General features: G+C 37.8%; 1 protein-coding gene across 1 annotated transcript; it reads right to left on the minus strand.

Annotated features, from left to right (window-relative positions):
- Positions 1-140: 140 nt before the first annotated feature.
- On the minus strand, positions 141-18,060 carry ACRALDRAFT_212014 (uncharacterized protein; the record flags this gene model as incomplete). The annotated part of the gene is made up of 3 exons (XM_071023814.1): positions 141-386; positions 9,061-9,097; positions 18,050-18,060. The coding sequence occupies 3 exons, from the start codon at positions 18,058-18,060 to the stop codon at positions 141-143; spliced, it is 294 nt and encodes a 97-aa protein (XP_070874275.1).
- Positions 18,061-22,189: the final 4,129 nt, after the last annotated feature.

Consider the following 22,189-nt stretch of genomic DNA (forward strand, 5'->3'; position numbering starts at 1 on the left):
TAAGTCACCACCGGGGCCACTATAGCCCCGGTGCGGCACTAACCCTTATAAGGAGAGGATAGGGGTTTTTTTACCTAAAAGGGTTTTTCCCCCCTATAACTAACTAAGAAGGACCGTATAGCCTAAACAGGGCTCCTAGATTAGATTAGATAGGATAGCGGAGTAAGAGATTTATTATTATTATTATTATTATTATTATTATTATTATTATTATTATTATTATTATTATTATTATTATTATTATTATTATTATTATTATTATTATTATTATTATTATTATTATTATTATTATTATTATTATTATTATTATTATTATTATTATTATTATTATTATTATTATTATTATTATTATTATTATTATTATTATTATTATTATTATTTTCCACCTAAGCTTTCTACTCTTTTATAGCTATTATAAGCGTCGTTTTAGACTTATTTAAGAGCAGTTATACCCATAGAAACCGGGTGGAACGGTCTAGTATAAACAAAGTCCAACGCTTTTTATTATAAGAAAAAGGTTCGATCAGTCTGTAAAGATCTATATAAACCTTTTCTAAATAGGAATAGTCTTTATATTTATTAACTAAATATTCATTCGTAAGTATAATAGACTTACTTCTTTTATAGGTATCATAGCTCTGTATTTCAGTTAACTCTTCATTCATTATATTATAGTCTGTTTTAAAGAGTATTAGTATAGAGACTTTTTAAGGTAGTAGGGTTAATATATTCTATTCTATTATACCATAGCGTTATATTTTCAGTTATAGCAGTAGTCCTTCGACGGCTATTATGCTCGCTTTGTTTCTAAAGCCCTTCTCAAGGTTAAAGAGGTTAAGGTTTCTTTATTATATTATTTCTTTATTAAGGTTTAACTAACCCCTTTATATTTCTTTATTTATTTAATTTCTTTAAAACCTGTTCTTTGAACTTTTGAAGCTTCTTTATTCTAGTTAAGTCTTAAGACTGTTCTTTAGCTAAAATACCTCTTTATAACACTGTCTTTATGTTTTTTCTAGTATTTATTATATTTATTTTTAGATACTTAGCCCCCCCTGTACGATAGTGCCTGTGCTATAGCATAGTATAGCCTGTTATGAAGCAGAGCCGTTATATAAAGAAAGAGGGACTCTTTATTATTAAATAATAAGAGCTTTTTATTTCTAGTAAGACCGCGAGCTTCACTATTAAGACGAGAGAGACTAATAATATTTATGCCTATTTCCAGTATATAAAGGCACTCTCTTAAAAGCAGAAGCTTTCTAGTATCTCTGAATTTTATCACGTAGTCTCCTTCACCTTATATCTTTATTTCTTTTACCTGACCCTAACAAACAGTTATCTCTTTGGTAGAATAAGTACAAAAGAGTCTTTTATTTACAATAACATACGCCGTAGCCCCGATGATAATCTGATCTATATCTATTAGATCCTTTATAAAAGGATTCGGACGGTTTAGAAGAGGAAAAGGAAGAGGGAGGACGTCTTTAAAGATAACGCCGGCCTCTTTATCTTTATCATCGTCTGCCTATTCTTTTTCTTTTTCCTGCGGTTTATCCTGCGGTTAATTCTTCTAATCTAAAATTATATTAACCGCAGCAGATTCGTCGTTATTCTCTTCTTCGTCTAAAGACATATCTAAGGCGTGCTATTCCTTAGCCTTTAGTACGAGGTTTATTATACGCTTCTCTCTTCCAGAGAGACTTGTCTTTCCTCTTTTCTTTTCCCTATCCTTTTAAGAGGACTAGGATTTATTGACCCTATTTTAAGTATTTTTCCTTAATCCTGAATTATCCTTTATTACCTAGTTCTTAGGTGCTTTTTTAGGATATAGAAAATAATAGTCGGCATATAGCCCGGTTTATTATAGTTCTTATAGAATAAACTCTTCATTTTCTTCCAGGGTTTCTTATTCTTCTATAGTTTTAAACGTTATATAAGGAGAGTATTCGACGGGTAATCGACCTTTCTTAAACCATCTATTAATTACGCTATTAATTTATCTAGTATATAACTGGTTATATCGTGACGGAGAGCTTAATTTATTTATCCTACTATCGATTCGTATCTTTTATTAGGACCATTAAGAATCCAGGTAAAGACCACCCTATCAGAAAAGCATATACCTCTTTACCTTAAGGTAAGTAGTATCTTTTATATTTTATATAAATACGCCTTAAGATTAGGGAATTCTAAAGGCAAGAGGTTAAAGAAAAAGTCGGGATAATATAATCGGCCTAGAATCCCTTTGCTTTATATAAATCCTTTAGTTTCTCCTATATATTTATAAGCGGCTGGTCATAAGTTATTCACAGAGTAAGGCCGAATAATTGAATTATCTAAAGCTAAGGAGAAAAGAAGGAAAAGGAGAAATCTCTATAGGCACTTACGACCTAAATATAATATCGCGGCGACCCACCAGACGCGCGGTATGATTAGTCGGAAGATCCGGTGCTTTACCGGATTATCTCCACGGGGTTAACCCGTAATATTACCCCCCTCCTCCCCTCGGTAAGCCGTTAATTTTCGGTATATTAGTAAAGCGTTATTATTTAATTAAATAACGTCTCTTTATTAATTAAATAATAACCTTTAGCAGCTCCTTTACCTTAAATAACTCTTTTATTCGTTAAAGGGCTCTTAAGACGGGCTTTCTTTATAGTTATAAGGTTAATTAACGTGTTATATAAGGATATTATTATTATTCGTAGACGGGTTATAGGACCGTTCCTTCTATATAAGGAACCGATATACGTAGCTTCCCTAACTATATAACTCGCTTATTAATAATACTAACTTTACCGTTACCTCTATTATTCTGTTTTTTCTTCTTTTCTTTAATAATATCCTTTCCTATTAGTAGTGCGTTTTCTATCGCCCACTACCCTTTCGTACACCGTTTTATCGTTCTAACCCCTTATCTCTCTCTTTAGAAGATATTTAAGTTTTTAGGATTATCTCCGGCCCCTAAGGTACGTTTCCCTATTCTTCTTATAAGCCTTATACGACGTTTACTAACTTATATATATAATATAAGGGGCTAATAATAATAATAATAATAATACCGGTAAGGAGGCACCTACGCCCGCCCCGGCTAGTAAGGAGATCACTACTCCTACCTTAGCTATAGACCGCCGCGCCTAGTTAGCCTAAGCCGCTAAAGCTAAGGGTAAGCGTTCTGCGGGTAAAGCTTTTATAATAGTTAAAAGCCCTATAAAGCGCGCTCGTGGAATAAAATATCCTCCTAAAAGGACCCGTTTAGTCTTTTACTTCGCTTATATAAAGGTAATTACTAATAGCTAGGATAAGCGGCGCTACTATAATTAGTCGGGACCCGGAGTAAGGATACCCGATCCTAAGTGCTATAACTACTTAAAGGGTAGTTATAAGTGTATTCCTCCTCCGCCTAGGATAACTAGTCCGTTAATAGCACTCTTAAAGGCAGCGAAGGTAGTTAATGATAACCCCTTCTATAGTCCTAAGGCGATAAAGGCGCTTATAGCGGCTTATTCTGCCTTCTAGAAAGTGTCCGGGGTTTCGAAAAAGACCTTTAGTATTTCGTAGGAGAATAAGCCTATCTTAACGTCTATTAACTCGGGTACTAATAAGCCTTATTTATCGGTATAAGCCACCGCCTCCCCCCCCCCCCCCCCCCCCGCGGGGACTCCCACGTTATAATAAGTGGACCTATACCTATCACGGCGCCTCCTACTATCATTACGCCTATTCTTAGCGTGATAATTACCTTTACGGGGGTAAAAGGCCTACGCCGGCTTAACCGGTTCCTATAGGTGGTTAGGAATATCGTAAGGGTTATAGTTAAGGTAAAGGATATTAAGTCCTTTAAAGGAAAGAAAATAAATAGGCAGGCCAAGGTCGTAGCGTTTATATTATCTCCTATTATCGCGGAAAGCGTTAATAGTCGCGAGGATATTCGTATTAATATTAATCTCGACGCCTAAACCCGGTAACTAGGGGCGGGGCTTATCCGCCGTAATTTAATTAACCTGGACGGTTTTACTATTATTCTAACCTTTATTTAATCCTTACCGCCTGTCCTATAACTCTTCTTCCTTTCGTAATATTCGTACAGTCCGTTATTAACTTTAATCGGACTATACTTCTCTTTATAGCAGTCCAGGGCGGTTAATTCTTATAAGGAGTCTATCGGTTCCTAAGATATCTAGGCGTATGCTTCCTACTTCACTAACGCCTCTCTTACCACACCTCTACCTACCTTCCTATTCCCAGCGTATAGGATTTCTTCTACTATCTATTCGTCCTCCTCTAGACCGTTACGAATCGGTCCGGGTTAGGGGTTATATAGGATTTAACCAGGGAGCGGGTCTTTACTCGTATATTATAGGAGGTCTATATAAAGCCTCGGGTATATATTCGAAGGTATATCTAATTCTATAATATACGGGTTAATAACCTTAGTAACCCTATACTTTTAGTATAGCTAATTTAATTTACGCGATAATCGTGGAGTAGAATCGTTTATAAGTAAGAGCTATATAAGGTCGCCTTTATAGAGCCGTTTAGTAAGGATATAACGTTTATTCGCTAACTCTTCCTGTTATAGCTATATAGCTGCTATTAAGGCTTAGGCGAACTCCGTGGCTTCTTAGAGGCGACGGAGTATGTTATAGGCTATAAACTCCCGGGCATCGCTATTTAGTTCCTTATAAATCTAGATCGGGTTAATATAATATCCGTGTTCTAAGAAGAACGGACTTTTCTTAGTTATAGAGCTTTCCCGGTTATTTAACGCTAATTAGGCGGCGGGTGGTAACTTATCCTAATCGTCTTAGGCGTAGTAAATAAAGGCTTAGAGGTACGCCTATACTTCTTAATTCGCTTATTCGGTGGCTTTATTAGTCTAGGGGTAATAAGCTATACTTAATCGTTATTCGATTCTAGCTAATTTATAGAAGTATCGCTAAAAGCGACTTATCTAGTTACAACCTTTATCGCTTATAATTAAATAAGGCATACTATAAAAACAAAAGTGATAGTATAGGAACTATTCGGCGCACGCTTCCGCTTTTATAGAGTCTATCGCTTTAAGGGTAATAGCCTTCGTGAGTCGATTAGTTATAACCTAAAGGTACCTACACTTCTTCTCTTTAGTAGGAGGCAGATCTGTTATAAAGTCTATTAATAGGTCGCTCCTTATTTATTTAGGGATCGGGAGCGGTTTTAAGAGACCTTATTAAGTATTCCTCCACGTATAGCTTTAGTTATAAGCGTCGTAGTTTCGTATAAACCTACGTACGTCTTAGTTTATTCCCGGCTAGAAGAAGCGTCTCGGTACGAGGGTAATTATATTATCTTATCCTGGATACCCTCTAATCATAGAGTCGTATATAAATTAGATTACTCGTATTTATAATATACTCCCTTCTTAAGCTCCCGGCACCTATAAGCGATCTCGGAATATTAATAGTCCTTAAGAGGTAGTCCCGTATTCGGTAATCTAGGCTTAGAGACCTAATAAGGGAGGAAACTATCGATCGCCCTTAGATACGGCTTATATAGCTTAGCGATACTATTCGTCTTCTTCTATTATAGCGTCCTATAGCTATTATAATTCGTTATCGGCTTCGAATACCCGTGGGTATTCGCGAAGGAGGCGGATCTTTAGGGGGATTAAAGTCTCTAGGATTAACTATATATATTTTACTTATTCCTGTTTATTAAAGAAGTCTTTTAGTTTATCCTATTCCCTTCGCGAGAGAGCGTTAGTAGTATAGTTATCGGTACCCTTATAGTATTCTAGTATAAAATCGAACTAGGCTAGCTCGCTAGCCTATTAGCTTTACCTCTTATTAAGTATCTTCTTCGTTATAAAGTATTCTAGGGCCTTATAATCGGATAGGATTATAAAGCGATTATAACTTAAGAGCTCCGCTCTTTAATACGTTATATAGCTTATAATCGCTAATATCTCCTTATCGTGGATAGGGTAACTATACTCGGCTCCTATAAGTCGCCTCGAATTATAAGCGACTATATAACGATATCCCTATTCCTCTTCTTAAACTAATACACCTCCTAGTATAAATCCCGAGTAATCGGTTTCTATAAAGGTCTTATTACTTAAGACCTATTACCGTAGGATCGGTTCTTCCTAGAACCTCTTCTTAACTTCTTCGAAGGCCGCTTATTTATTAGGACCCTAGGAGAATACTCGGTCCTTTTTTATTAGTCTTATTAAGGCGGCCGTGATATAGGCGAAGTTCTCCACGAATATACGGTAATAGTTATAAAGCCTAAGAAGCTTCGGACTCCCTTTACTAAGGTTAGGGCTTCTTACTCTCTAATCGCCTTAAGCTTATCGGGGTTACACGAAACACCCTAACCGGCGATAACTATAAACCCTAAGTACTTCACGGTCTTTACGCTAAACTCGTACTTTACCGGATTAAGCGTTAACCCTACGTCGCTTAGTAACTATAGTATTATATTAACCTTCTTCTTATAATCGCGTAGGGATTTACTCGAGTAGATTAGGATATCGTCGATATAGGTAGTAACGAAATCGTTAAGGTAACGCTATAGCGTTTTATTAATATATCGTTAAAAGGACGCGGGGGCGCCGCTAAGTCTAAAGGGGTATACTAACTATTCGAATAAGCCGAATCGGGTTTAGAATACTATCTTCGTTTCGTAGCCGGCGGCTATTCGGATCTTATAGAATATAGTAATTATATTAAGTTTTATAAACCACTTAGCTTATTCTAGGTTTCGGAGTGTCTTTATAATTAGTAGGAGAGGGTAGCGGTCTTTTTATATAATCGTATTTAAAGCGAGGTAGTTATAGCAGAATCGTAGCCTACCCCCCGGCTTCTTTATAAATAGAATAAAAGCTCCGGCGGCCAAACTATTACCTTATATAAACCCCTTATCGATTAGGTTAGTAAGGGTCTTCCGCAGGACTAGCAGTTCTTCTCTGCATATATTATAAAAAGGCCCTTAGGGTAGTTCTGGCTCCTTACCGTCGGGCCCTTATATAAGGTTCACTTTATGGTTTACCCCCGGTTAATAGGGTAGAAGGCGGTTCGTTTACGAATCGGAGAATAAATTAGGGAATCGTTATAGGATCTTTTCCGGGATATACTTCCGGGGATCGACTAAGGACTTACCTCGGAGGGCCTTATCGATATCTTTAATACTAACTACGTAAAGCGCTAGCTCCTCTTTTTTAAACCATTACTTCCTTTATAACCGTTATATAATACCGGCGAACACCGACCCGGTCACTACTTAAGCTCCGCGAATAGCTTTAATATTATCGGGCTCCTTTTCGCCCTAGAGTCGGATATTAATCCGAGCCACTCCGTGGTAGAGGCGACGCCTTTTTACGTAATAGGTGATATCGTTATATTTTATTTAAGGTTTTCCTAGCAATATATTATAATCTAGTCCTGGTATTATATAGGTGAATAACCGTTATATATATTTACCGATCTTAAGATCGTATATAGCGATACCGGAACTCTTAGTGGACCCTATAGTATCGGAGAACCCTAAGAGGGGTCTTCTGGTCTTATCGACTAATAGGAGGCGGAGGGACTTTATAACACGTTCGCTTATAATAGCGTAATAGTTATACCTAGTATCTATAAAAGCGGTAATTAACTTCTTATTTATCCGCGCTTATATAAGAGCTAAATAACTATTTCGCGACTATAATATAAACTCTTTTTAATCCCTTTATTCCTTTATAGTAGGCTCCGGTGCCCGTTTTTATACCAGAGCTATTCTTTTTCCGAGTCTTCGTTATTATCTATAACCCCTGTATAGGTTATCTTATCGTCCAAGGTGGCTAAGACTTTAGCCACGCGGCTCTCCTTTAGATCTTTAGCGTCCTTCTTCTTTAAGCGGTATTTCCTAGTAAGATATCCCTTTTTTCCATAGTTATAGCACTCTCTTATCTCTTTCCTTTTAGTCTATACTCGATTAACCCCTCCTATCTTCATATCGCCGTCGTGATCGCGGGCATAGTTATTATTATTATTACTATTATAGGGTATTAAACTAAAATATAGCCTCGTGGCGAGGGCTTCGAGTCTCTAAGTAATACTCTATACCTTTACCACCTAAGCGTGGTAATTATTTAGGAGTTTCGTAGTAATAAAAGCGGCACGGAGGCCACTACTAAGAGCTCCTTCCAGGAATATGATCTTCGCCGTGTTATCCTATTAACCCCCCCCCCCCCCCCCCGCGATAGCTAGCTATTATTTAAAGCCGGGTATAAAACTACCGAATACTTAGTCTTCGCGTTATCGTAACGTTTATAGGGTATTAGCCGCGCGAGGTTATTCGTTAACGTCCTTATATATACGATTAAGGTAATTAAGGAAGTCTTCGGGGTCGTATTAACTATCGGTTCCGCCCGCCGCCTAGAAGGAGGCGACGACGCGGCGAGGGGCTTTATCTAGGTAGGCGTTAATAAAGTACCACTTCTCGCGAGGGCTCTAGAAGAGGTATTAATCTAATAGGAGCTTCTTATATATTTCGGATAACTAGCTCGCGTACTCTAAGCGTTTTCTATTAAACCTTTATAGTGGTAGGAGTGCTTTGGTTTATAGGTTCATAGCGGGCGTCGGGTTAGGCGTGTGTATAGGGGTAGGCGTTTAGGAGCCTTATATAACCTCCTTTAATAGGGTGGTTAGGCGCGGCGTAGCTATACGTTATTAGTTTTATATCGCTTATAGTAGTTAATTAATAGCGCTCTGTTATTCTTAGATCTAGGTGGTTAAGGTGGCGACCTAAGTCTATAAAGGGTTAATAATCTCCCTCCTCTACTCCGTAGCCTCGGGCGACTCGCCCGCTAGGCGTAACGGAGGGCCGGGAGGTGGATTAAACTAGTAATCTATCTTTATAGGCGTAGCGTATAGGTTTCGCTAAGCTTTAGATATATAAGCGGCTGGTTATAAGTTATTTATAGAGTAAGGCCGAATAATTAAATTATCTAAAGCTAAGGAGAAAAGAAGGAAAAGGAGAAATCTCTATAGGCACTTACGACCGAAATATAATATCGCGGCGACCCACCAGACACGCGGTATGATTAGTCGGAAGATCCGGTGCTCTACCGGATCATCTCCACGGGGTTAACCCGTAACAATATTCGAAGCTTCGTTTATTCCTTAAACCTAGGTTAAAGGACTATCTAAAAAAGCAGAGAGTATATCTCTAGCTAACGTTAAAGATTCCTCCTTCTATTATATAGAAGGATTTACTAGAAGGGGTTTATAACGTCGTCTAGATATATTCCTTTATAAGCAAAGTAAGCTTATATTCCTATAGTCTAGTTTTAATAGTCTATACTACCCTAAAGCTTCCGGATAGAGATTCTTTAATAGATTTTTATTAAGCTATTTTTAACTAGTAGAATGGTATTATTTATTATTTATTTAAGTCAGAATTAACTAAGTTCTTTAACGGTTTATTTTAATATTTTTATTAGTTTTTCTTTATTCCTTTTTCTTTATTATGTTATTAATAAAGAATAGAAATAAAGAATACCGAGCTAAAGGTATATTTCTAGTTAATCTAGCTTCGAAAAATAGGTCTAAAAGTGGGTCTAAACGGTGAAGCTCTTTGTAGATCTCGCGGCACGAAGCAAACCGATACTTATACTAAGTGAATAATAGGATTTCTATAGGCGGACTTTTACTAAAAGCTTATATACTATATTATAATATCCTATTATTATAAGCAGCGCGGTAAGTTAAGTGGCTTAATTATTATAGCTATTATTCGTAGAGTAGTTATAAGAGCTTTCAAACAGCTACTACGTTTAATCCACGTATTCGTTAATTTTCTTCTTTTTTAAAAAGTTCCTTTATAAATAAAGGAATAGTATATCCGATTATAACAAATAGTCTTATTCCGATCCCGTGGTTCTTCCCGGTTAGAAAAAGCTTACTTAGCACGGCTCTTAATAACCGTATTAAGAAGAATGAAGAGGTTTAAACCGTGGTATCGGTATAAATAGTTCGATTCGATTAGCTATTTTCGGGAGATAGAGGAATTTCGTATAGTTAGAAATAAGGATCTACAACTAGGTGAGGATAAAGGGATAGCCTAAAAAGACAGGTAAGAGTCTTTTTAGTATTTCAAGTAGAATAAAAGAGTAGAAAAGAGTAGATTTCCTTCTTTACGGACCCGGGCTTATAACCTTTTAATAAATCAGGCTATAAGTAATAGGCTATATGCGCTAAAAAGAGGATAATTAAGTAAAAGCTATTAAATTCGTAGATCCGTAGGATTACTGCTCATTACGCGAGTTTATAAGTATATATAAAGAGCTGACTTCTAGGATTTCTTCCTGGATCCGGGGCTAGCAAAACACCTGAAACGATTAGGTCGCGGCTATTACGTAAACAGCCTACGCAACGGTTATCACGCCACGTTATTAGCTTAAGTTATAACGAAGATATTGTATTTACGATACCTAGTATATTTATATAATATACAAAGTATATATACACATATAATACTTATAGTATTATAGTATAGCTTAAGCTGGTTACTAAGTACACGTCTAGTTATATAGCTATAACTATATACCATTGATTTTAACTTAGATATTATACTTATAATTATTATAGTTATTACTTATTATATATATAATATTAATATTAATCTCTATAACTAATACTATATATCTTAAGTCACTATATTATAGCTATTTCTGCCTATATATTTAGTAACTCTAAGGTCTTTAGAATATATAATATCGTTATACTAAGCACCTTACTTATAAACGGCTGGTTATAGGTTAATCGCACTAAGTAAGGCCGAATAATTATATTAGCTAGAATTAAGGAAAGGAAAGGAAAAGCTCTATAGAGAAGGGCAGGATTTACTAGGTTTATACGAATCCGCGGTAAGGGTAACGCGAGGTCTAAGCGTCGGATCTGCGTGCTAATTAGCGGTTCCGGCCTTATACCGGAACTATACTCTCGAGAGGTTAACCCGTGATATTCCACCCCCCCCCCCCCCAGGGCTATAATAACTAAGGACCGAATCCGTTTTACTTAAACGTGTCGCGAGCGAGGCGTGTATCCTCCCTTATATCGGGTATATTTAAGTCGCGCGGCGTTCGCGGCGACTTTACTCCTAAGTCGCTGGCGTTCCGTGTTATGCCGAGCGCCTACTCTTTATATTAAAAACGCCTAGTTACTCCTTCTTTTGTATTTATAAACTATTATAATAAATAGCTCTATAAGCTTTTATCGTATTACGTAGTTTAATATTATAGTATAAGCGTAGTTTCGCCCGGTTTTTTATTTATAGTTAATTCTTCTTTCTATAAGCCTATAATATCGTTTTAATAATAAGCTCCGTTATTAGTTCCGTGCTAAGAGTTATACTATTCCTTACTAACTCGCGGAATAATCGATCTATACTTATAACTTTTTATTAATCCTATAATTTTTATCTTTTTAATTATTTAATTAACTATTATAAGCCTCCTAGTAAGTCCTTACGCCGATTTAGTTAGGTCACGGCTAATAGAGTGTGTTTAGATATCCGCCCCCTGCTATAGCGCCTGTTATACCCGCGAGGGCACTGTTAAAGAGCCTCTACCTCCTAGCGACGTCGCCGCTGCCCCCCCTCCCCCTCTATAAAGGACGTGGCCGAGAAGGCTATCGCTATAATAGCGAGTACCGGTAAGCGCCTTAATAAAGAAAAGGTATACGACTAGAGTTTATACTTCGCTGCGAGGGCCCTACTAACGCTCCGGTAGTCTATTACGCTTAATAAGCGATAGCGCGGCCCGAGCCACCCTCCCGGTTATTACTATAATAACTTCTATTACCCCTACGCTAATTATATTACGGGTATTAAAATAAAGTTTAATTAAACGTGTTATAATAAATTTAGGCCTAGCGCTACCTAAAAAAGCCTAAATACTATAACTCCGCTATAGGATCTTATATATACTTACTAATAAGTTCCTTATAATCTATAAGCTAACTAGTCGCGACTAACCCCCTTAGCTCCCCCCCGGCGCCGCTAAGTTTATCTATCCTATAGCCGCCACGGGTCGCGCTATATACGATAATCTAGACCATAATAATATAAGTATTCCTAAGCCTTTTATTAGGTCGCCACTAACTCTAGTCTAGCTCCGCCAAGCTTTTAAGTTAGCTCGTAGTAACTATTATACCTTACTATTTAAGGAGCCCCCCGCCCCCGCCGCCACCACAATTAATACCGCCTCCGCCTCCGCCCCCGTTAATAATAGTAAGGGTCTCCGCCGCGAGGTGGAGGCCCTCCGCTAAGAGGTTCACGACTAAGGTGTCGCGATAACGCGCCTCCTAGAGGGTATTCTCGCCGCCCTTTAGGGGGGTAGTAATCCTACTACTAGTAATAGCAGTAATAGTAATAAGGGCGGCTCGGGTAATAATACCGCCAATTAAAGTCCTTTACGGATGCACTATCTACCTCTCTAGATACCCGGGGGGGGGGCCGGTGAATTCCCTCCCTTTAATTAACTTACGGCTATAAGCCGCGCCCTTTTCGTACTAAGTTCTTTTTATCCTCGCGTATTCCTTATAGTGTATTCGGGTAAAGGTCTGTTATTCTTAGTAGCGGGGCCGTATTCTGCTTTAAAGGCGTCTAACGCTTTAGTCTGCCTTATAGCGTCTAGTGGTTCCTAAGTAGGTTCTATATAACCCGCCTAGTATACTAGTACTTTACGTCGCACGCCGCGACCTTACCGTTTATTCTACGCGTATAGGATACTCTTTATTTCCTACTCCTTATCGCTATTAAGGGTGTCCGGGATCGGTTCGGGCTAAGGGTCGGTCACGACTTATCCGGGGAGGGGGTCGCGGCTAGCTTATTTTAGGATATCGATATAAAAGCGGGGATATATCCCTAAGGCCACGTCTAACTCGACGATATAGGAGTTAATCGCTCTTATTACTCTATACTTTTAGTATGACTAACTTAGCTTATTTAACGGCCTAGGCGTAGAATAATTAGCTATAGATAGCTAAGTAAGGTCTTTTACTTCGAAGCGTTCCGCTAAGAGTCGCCGCTTATCCACGGTTTCCTTATTTTATAGTTACTTCGAGGCTATAACTACCTATACGCACTTTATAGCCCCTTATAAGTGACTTAGTAGATTATAGGCGGTAGCTTTTTTTAAGTATATAGGCGAGGGGTTATAGACTTAGATAGGGTTAATATAGAACCCGTGTTTAAAAAAAAAAAGCTTAGCTAGGTTATTAAGCTTTTCCTGCTATTAAGCGATAACTACGCGGCGGGTAATAGGCGACCTTGGTTATCCGAGGAATAGTATATAAAGGTATAAAGGTAGGCCTAGATATCTTAGTTTAGTTTCTCGGGTCCTTTATTAGTTTAAGGGTAATAAGCTATACTAAGCCGCTATTTAATCTTTATAAGTTTATAAAAGTATTACTAGAACCTCCCGGTCTAATTCGAGCCTTAATCGCTAATACTTAAGAGAGGTATACTGTAAAACCTAAAATAGTAGTGTAGAAAGCGTCTTGCGTAGGCTTCTGCTTTTATCGTTTCTATCGCTTTTAATATTACTGATTTCGTTAGCCGGTCCGTGATTACTTATAGAAAACGCGCCCTATCCTCGCTAATAAATAGCAGGTCTATTATAAAGTTTATTACGAGGTAGCTACGAATTCGCTTTAGTATAGGTAATAGCTTTAATAGTCCGCGCTTTATATTCTGCTATTAATTACTCCTATTATATAGATTATAGTTATAGATAAACTCCCTATAGCCTTATTTATACCCGGCTAGAAAAACTATTAGGCTACTATAGCGATTATATTTTCCTTACCTAGGTAGCCGCCGATAATAGAGTCGTGGATCGCTTATACTAAGCGTCCCCTTAATAGCGAGTCTTCTTTAGAGCTCGGGACCCAGAGACGATCCCGGAAGGTTATATAACCTACGGGGTTAAGGCAGTATTCCGCGATCTATAGTTATAGTCTAAGGGATAGGTCGAAGCTATAAGCTCTCGCGGTGATCGCGGCGAGGATACCTTAATACTAAGGGTCGGTCGCTATAGTCTTATCCTAAAGTCGCGAAAGGTTTTTATTTACTTCGAATATACGCTTAATAGAAGTCCTTTATATAACCGACTTAGGGACCGTTATAGGGATCGCGGTATTAGGTATTAATTAAATCACTTATCCTTATTCTTAATTATTTAAGTAATCCTTTAGGGCGTTCTGTTCGCGATAAGAGAGCGTATCCGCTATAAAGTTCTTAATACCTCGCCTATACTCTAACACGAAGTTAAACTAGGCTAGTTCGCTAGCTTAGCGGTTCTGCTTTTCGGTAAGGGACCGTTTAGTCATAAAGTACTTAAGCGCCTTATAGTCCGATAATATTATTAATTATCCGTAGCTAGTTAGTTCTGCCTTTTAGGTAAGTATATAGCTTATAATAGCTAATATCTCCTTATTATAAATAAGGTAGTTATACTCCGCTAGGGTAAGCTTACGCGAGTAGTACGCGATAATAAGCGATATCCTTATTCGTCTACCTAGGATAGGATACTACCTAACACGTAACCCGAGTAGTTAGTCTTTAATATTGTTTTATAATCGGGGTTCTATAATTATAGGACGGGTTTTATCTAGAAAAGTTGTTTTAGCTCCTTAAAGGCGGCATCTTCTTCGGCTCCCTACCTAAAAAGCCGGTCTTTTTTTATTAATACTAAGAGGGGGGCCATAATACCTATAAAGTCGTAGATAAATATCCGGTAGTAATTCGTAAACCCTAAAAAGCTTCGTACTCCTTTTACGGGGGTAGGCGCCTCTTAGTCGCGAATAGCCTTTAGCTTCTTAGGGTCGTAAAACACTCCCTTATCTATTATAATAATAAACCCTAGATATTTTACTAGTCTTATACCAAACTCGTATTTAGCCGGGTGTAGGTTTAGGCCGGCGTCTATAAGCCTGCGTAATAAGAGCCGGACCTTCGCTTTATAATCTCTTATAAGATCTATTAGAGTAGATTAGGATATTATCGATATATATAATAATAAAGTCGTTAAGGAACTCCTATAGCGTTTAGTTAATATAGCGTTAGAAGGTAGCGGGTACGCCGCTTAGTCTAAAGGGGTATACTAGCTACTTAAAAAGACTAAAGCGTGTTCTAAAGGCTTTTTTACTCTTATATCCGGGAGCTATACGGATCTTATAGAAGGCAGCGACTAAATCGAGCTTTATGGACCACTTAGCGCTAGCTAAGTTATATAGGGTCTCGGTGATTAAAGGAAGGGGATAGCGATCTTACTAAGTAATCGCGTTTAAGACTCTATAGTTATAATAAAAGCGTAACCCGCCCCCTGGCTTCTTCACAAATAGGACTAGTATAGCCACCGCTAAGCTATTAGCTTATATAAATCCCTTATCTATTAGGTTATTAAGTATCTTCTAGAGTATTAGTAACTCTTCCCTTAATATACTATAAAGGGGCCCCTATAATAGGGTCCGCTTAAGTCTATTAGGGCCTTACTTTATGGTGATTTTATAGTCGGTACCTAGTCGGTGGGGGGGTAAGTTATTAGCCTTATTAGGCGTAAAGAGGTCGCCGAACTCTTATAGTATATTCGTAGGGATATAGTCCTAAGGGTCTACTAGTTCCTTTTTACGGAGGGCCTTATCGATATCCTATATATTAACGGCATAGATTAAGGCGTTAAACTCGTCTCTTTCTTTTCCTTTTAACCCCCTTTTTATTTATGATATTATAGCCGTAAACACCGATCCCGAGACTAGCCTTACCTCGCAGATAACTCGTATATCGGCTAGTTCTTCTTCGTCTATTAGTCGTAGGTTAAGATTAGCGACTTTATAGTATAGTCTATAATTCTTCGCGTAATATATAATATCGTTATATTCTGGCTATAGCTTCCCTGGGAATATATCCTAATCTAGTCCTTCCACTATATAGGCGAAGACTTATTATATATAGCCGCTAATCTTAAGCTTAAACGCGGCGATCCTAGCGTTAATAGCCGGCTTAGACGTATCCCAGAATCCTTTTAATAATCGTTTTCTTTATCGACTAATAGTAACTAAAGTCTTTAAGTAAAGCGTTTATTTATAGTAGTATAGTGGTTATAAGCCGTATCTATAAAAGTATATATATATCTTTTATTTACTCGCGTTAATATTAGGGCTAAGTCGCTGCTAGCTAGGTATTTAAACGCCTGCTACTCCTGCCGTAAAGCGGCTATCGGCTCTAACGCCTATTTTTATATTAGAGCTATTCTTTTTCCGACTCTTTATTATCCGAACTATCCGAACTTATAGCGATATCGCTATCCCCGGCCTAAACCTTCCCTACGCGGGCGCCCTTAGCCTTTAAGCCTTTAACCCGGGACTTATAGTTCGGACGGATATATCCCTTTTTCCTATACTCCTAGTATTCTCTGTTATTATAAGGTCGGTCTATAGTTATATCGGGCCGGACCTAATTAATCCTGTTTATCGTAATATCTCCGTCGGCGTTAGTCTCCTAGTTCTGGGTTTAATTCGGTATATAAGTATTCCTGCTAATTACGTATAGGCCTTTTAGCTTTTAGGCGATACTCTAGACTTCGGCGACCTAATTAGGGTAATTATAGGGTAACTTCGCGGTGACTAAGGCGCTATATAGCTTTTGGCTTAGGGCTCCCTTAAGGAATATAATCTTCGCTAAGTCTACTTACTCGCTACCGCCTACTTAAGTAATCTGCTTCTCGAATTTCGGTAGGAACTACGCGAAGGCTTATTCCTCGCGCTATCTAAGGGAACGTAGCGCGAAGGCCGTATAAGGCTATTCGTTCTAGTCCTTATATATACGCTCTAGGTAGGAAAGGAACGATTCTAGGTCGCGGGTACCCCCCGGCCCTTTAGCGGCGTAGGAGGCTAATACCACTTACTAAGCACTCCTTTTTAGGCACGAGTTAATATAGTAATATATTTTAGCTTAGTTATTAAATAAGTGTTTATTTAGCTAAAGCTTTTTATATATTTACTATAACTAAATAGCGTACTCTGCTTATCTTCTACTAAACTTCGCGGGGTACGGTAAAGGCTTAGTACGTAGCGGGCGTGGTTCCTACGGGACTTCGATTTAAGGGGGAGCGGGGGTTACCGGGGTAGGAGGGCTTACTACTAACTCTACGGGTATATCTATAGGGGCTCCCTTTAAGGGAGGCGCGAGGTTAGGAGTAAGTTACTACGGGGCCTAGGCGTTCACGAGACCGTTCACAAGTTATTAAAGTAGCTCTTATTATTACGCCATTTATTCTTATAAGGGACTAAGCGTTATATTAATAGCTTCGGTAATCCTTTTATCCGTCTACTTAGCTAGTTCGGCGGGGTTTATAGGACCGCCGCTACTTACCGGCGCGTTCGTATCTAAGGCTATGCTAATATAGCGCGTGGGGTTCGCTAAATTCTAGCTATATAAATAGCTAGTTATAGGTTAATCGTATTAAGTAAGGCCAAATAATTATATTAGCTAGAATTAAGGAAAGGAAAGGAAAAGGTCTATAGGGAAGTGTAGGATTTACTAGGTTTATACGAATCCCCGGTAAGGGTAGCGCGAGGTCCGAGCGTCGGATCTGCGTGCTAATTAGCGGTTCCGGCCTTATACCGGAACTATACTTTTAAGGGGTTAACCTATAATATTACTATACATTATATAATCCTAATACTCGAGTCACGTAACTATATTATAGATCACGTAATCCTGATTATCTACTCTAACGTGTATAGGTATAAAACATTTATAGCTAAGATCTTACTAATACACGCGATCGTGTTACCTTCTTACTTAGAGTTAAGTGGACAGTAAATACCCAACAGGGGGCATATAAATACCGGTACTCGTTTTTTATAACGGTTCGTATAGAATTAGATCACGGTAATATTAAAGGTATCACGGTAATATAAGTCTACGACACGAGACTCTTTAAATAGGGGGCAGTGTAATAAGATAACCGTAGAGCCGTCGGTATATAATCGGCCCGATAGTCGCGCACAGACCACTCATCCAAATCTATCCCTGTACGCGTTAAGGCATACAGTTTAATCCCTTTAGTTAAAGTCTTGGTTTAAAGTTATGGCTTAGTTAACGAATATACTACAGCTACTCTAGGATTCTAAGCTATCGAGCCTTTTCTGTGATATCTTTTCCTTAACTAAAGTCTGCGGACTTTGCTTTCGTTATACTAAAGAAGGTCGTGCTCTTAGCACTGTTCTGCTAGTATACGATATTTATCTATAGACTCTTTCTATAATAGTTATATAGCCGTTATCGTGGCTTAGGCGAACTGCATAGCCTTTTAAAGACGATATAGTAAGTTATAGGCAGTAAGCTCCTACGCGCCGCTACTTAGTTCTTCGTGGATTTAGAGAGGATTGATATAGTATCCGTGCTTTAAGAAAAACAGGCTTATCTTTATAGTTAAGCTCTCTCGGTTATTTAACACTAATTATACTATAAGTAGTAGCTTATCCTAATCGTCTTAGGCGTGATAAACGAATACTTAGAGATATACTCATGCCTTTCAATTCGCTTATTCGGTAAGGATATCGGTCTAATAGTAATAGGCTATACTTAATCAGTATTCGATTCTAGCTAGTGTATAAAAGTATCGCTAGAAACGGTTTATTTAGTTAAAGTCTTAGTCGCTTATAATTAAACGGGGTATACCGTGGAATCAGAAAGAATAATATAAGAACCGTTTAGCGTAGACTTCTGCCTTTATAGAGTCTATCGCTTTAAGGGTAATAGCCTCCGTTAATCGGGTTATAATAACCTAAAGACATATATACTTCTTTTCTGTAGCGGGTAATAGGTCCGTTATAAAGTCTATTAATAAATCGCTTCTTATTCGTTTAGGAACCGGTAATAGCTTTAAAAGCCTTTATCTAGCGCTCCTTTAAGAATGGCTTTAATTATAGATATCGTAATTCCGTATAAACCTATAGCTATCTTTATTTATACCTAGCTAGAAATAGCGTCTCGCTATAAGGGCGATTATATTTTTTTACCCCGGGTAGCCTCTAATTATAGAGTCGTGTATTCCCTAGATTACTAGGGTTTATAATATATACCCTTCTTAGGCTCCCGGAATCTAAAGGCGATCTCGGAACGTTAATAGGCCTTTTAAGGTGATCCTATACTCCGTGATCTAAGCTTGGAGACCTAATAAAGGGGGAAACTACCGTTCTCCTATAGATACAGGTTAAATAGCTAAGCGGTACTAGTCGTCTTCCTTCGCTATAGAGTTCTATAATCGTTATAATTTATTATCGGCTTTAAATACGTATAGGTTCTCGCGAAGGAGATAAATCTTTATTAGAATTAAGGCCCCCAGGCTTAATTATATATATCGGGCTTATACCCGTTTATTATATAAGTCTTTTAGTTTATTTTATACTCTCCGCGAGAGAGTATCGGTAATATGGTTATTAGTACTTATATAGTATTCTAGTATAAAGTCGAGTTATACTAGCTTACCGGCCTATTAGCGCTATCTCTTATTAAGTATTTTCGTTATTATAAAGTATTCTAGTGCCTTATAATTAGATGGGATCGTAAAGCGACTATAACTTACGGGCTTAGCTCCTTAGTATATTATGTAATATATAATCGCTAGTGTCTCCTTATTATAAATTGAGTAGTTATACTCCGCTCCTATAAGTTTTCGCGAGTAATACACGATTATATAGTAGTATCCTTATTCGTCTTATTAAGTCAGAGCACCTCTTAATATAAACCCGAAGTAGTCGGTCTCTATAAAGTTCTTATTACTCAAGACCTATTATCTTAGAATTAGTTCTTCCCAGAACTTCCTCTTAACCTCTTTAAAGGCAGCCTATTCGTCTAGACTCTAGATAAACGCTTAGTCTCTGTTCGTTAATCTTATTAGCGTGGCTATAATATCAGCGAAGTTCTTTACGAATATACGATAATAGTTTATAAGGCCTAAGAAGCTTCGGACTCCCTGTACTAATATTAGAGCTTCCTATTGTCGGATCGCTTTTAGCTTATCGGGGTTATACGAAATGTTCTAACCAGCTATAACTATAAACCTAAGGTATTGTGTAATTTCCATACTAAACTCGTATTTTATAGATTAAGTATTAACCTGGTATCGCGTAAGAATTATAGCACTAGCTTAACCTTTATCCTATAATCGCTAAGAGATTTATTTAAGGAAATAAGGATATTATTAATATGTATAGTCACGGAATTATTAAGATAGTATTAAAGGGTTTACTTAATATATTGCTAAAAGCATATAGAGGTATTATTTAATCCGAACAGGTATACTAACTACTTAAATTAACCGAACCGGGTCCTAAACGCAGTCTTTACTTCGTGGCCTATAGCTATTCGGATCTTATAGAAAGCGGCGACTATATTAAGCTTAGTAAACTATTTCACTCGCTCGAGGCTCTAAAGTATCTTAGTTATTAAGGGGAGAGGGTAACGATCTCTCTATATAATTACGTTTAGGGTATAATAATTATAATAGAATTATAGTCCGCCTCCTGGTGTCTTTATAAATAGAACCGGGGCTCTAGCGGCCGACTTATTTATCTTATATAAACCCCTTATCAATTATATTAATAAGAGTCTTTTATAGAATAAATAACTCTTCTTTTAATATATTATAAAGAGGGCCCTAGGGTAGTTCTGGCTTTATCCTATTAAGTCCCTATATTAAGTTTATTTTAAAGTGGACTCTGGGTTAGAAGAGTAGGAGCCGGTTCGTTTATAAGTCAGAAAATAAGTCGGGAAATTATTATAGGATCTTCTTTAGACCATAGTTTCCGGCATTAACTAATAACTTACCTCAAAGAGTTTTATTAATATCCTTAATACTAATTACATAGAGCGCTAACTCTTTATTTCTAAACTATTATCCTTTATAGTCGATATATAACATTGGCTGATACCCACCCCGTTATTAGTTAAGCACTATAAATCGCTTTAATATTATCGGGCTCCTCCTCGCCTCCTAGTGGGATATATATACAGGCTATTATATAATAGAGGCGGCGCCTTTTCGCGTAATAAATAATATCGTTATACTTTATCTAAGGCTTCCCTAGGAATAAATCGTAATCTAATCCCGGGATTATATAAGCGAATAGTCGTTATATATATCTACTTATATCGAGATCGTATATAACAATACCGGAACTCTTAGCAGACCCTATAGTATTTAAGAAGCCTCGGAGAGGTCTTCTAGTCTTAGCGACTAATAGGTGTTACGGGCTGACCCCGTGGAGATAATCCGGTAAAGCACCGGATCTTCCGACTAATCACACCGCGCGTCTAGTAGGTCGCCGCGATATTATATTTAGGTTATAAGTGCCTATAAAGATTTCTCCTTTTCCCTCTTTTCTCCTTAGCTTTAAATAATTTAATTATTCGGCCTTCCTTTATAAATAACTCGTGACTAGCCGCTTATATATCTAAAGCTTAGCGAAACCTATATGCTACGCTAATAGAGATAGACTATCACTTCGATCCACCTCCCGGCGCTCTGTTACGCTTAGTGGGCGAGTCGCCTAAGGCTATAGAGTAGAGGAGGGAGATTATTAACCCTTTATAGACTTAGGTCGCGACCTTAACTACCTAGATCTAAGAATAACAGAATACTATTAACTAGCTATTATAGGCGATATAAAACTAATAACGTATAGCCACGCCTTATCTCGCTATACTATCAGCAAAGACTATATAGGGCCCTTAGCCGCCCGTCCTGACGCCTATACCCGATATAACGCCCGTTTTAAACCTTAGGACTAAAGCACTTCTATTACCCTAGAAGTTTAATAGTAAACGCTTAGAGTACGCGAGCTGGTTATCTAAGATTCGCGAAAAGCTCCTACTTAATTAACTCTTCTAGAGCCCTTACGAGAAATAGTATTTTATTAACGCCTATTTAGATAAAGCTCCCCGCCGCGTTATCGCCTCCTTCTAGGCTATAGGCGAAACCGATAGTTAATATAACCCCGAAGACTTCCTTAATTACCTTAACTATATATATAAAGACGTTAATAAATAACCTCGCGCGGCTAACGCCCTAAGAACGTTACGCTAGTATAAAGACTAAGCGTTCGGAAGCTTTATACCCGGTTTCGACTAATAGCTTATTATC

Source organism: Sodiomyces alcalophilus (genome assembly GCF_042370955.1).
Source record: "Sodiomyces alcalophilus JCM 7366 unplaced genomic scaffold ACRALscaffold_5, whole genome shotgun sequence".
NCBI classification, from domain to species: domain Eukaryota; kingdom Fungi; phylum Ascomycota; class Sordariomycetes; order Glomerellales; family Plectosphaerellaceae; genus Sodiomyces; species Sodiomyces alcalophilus.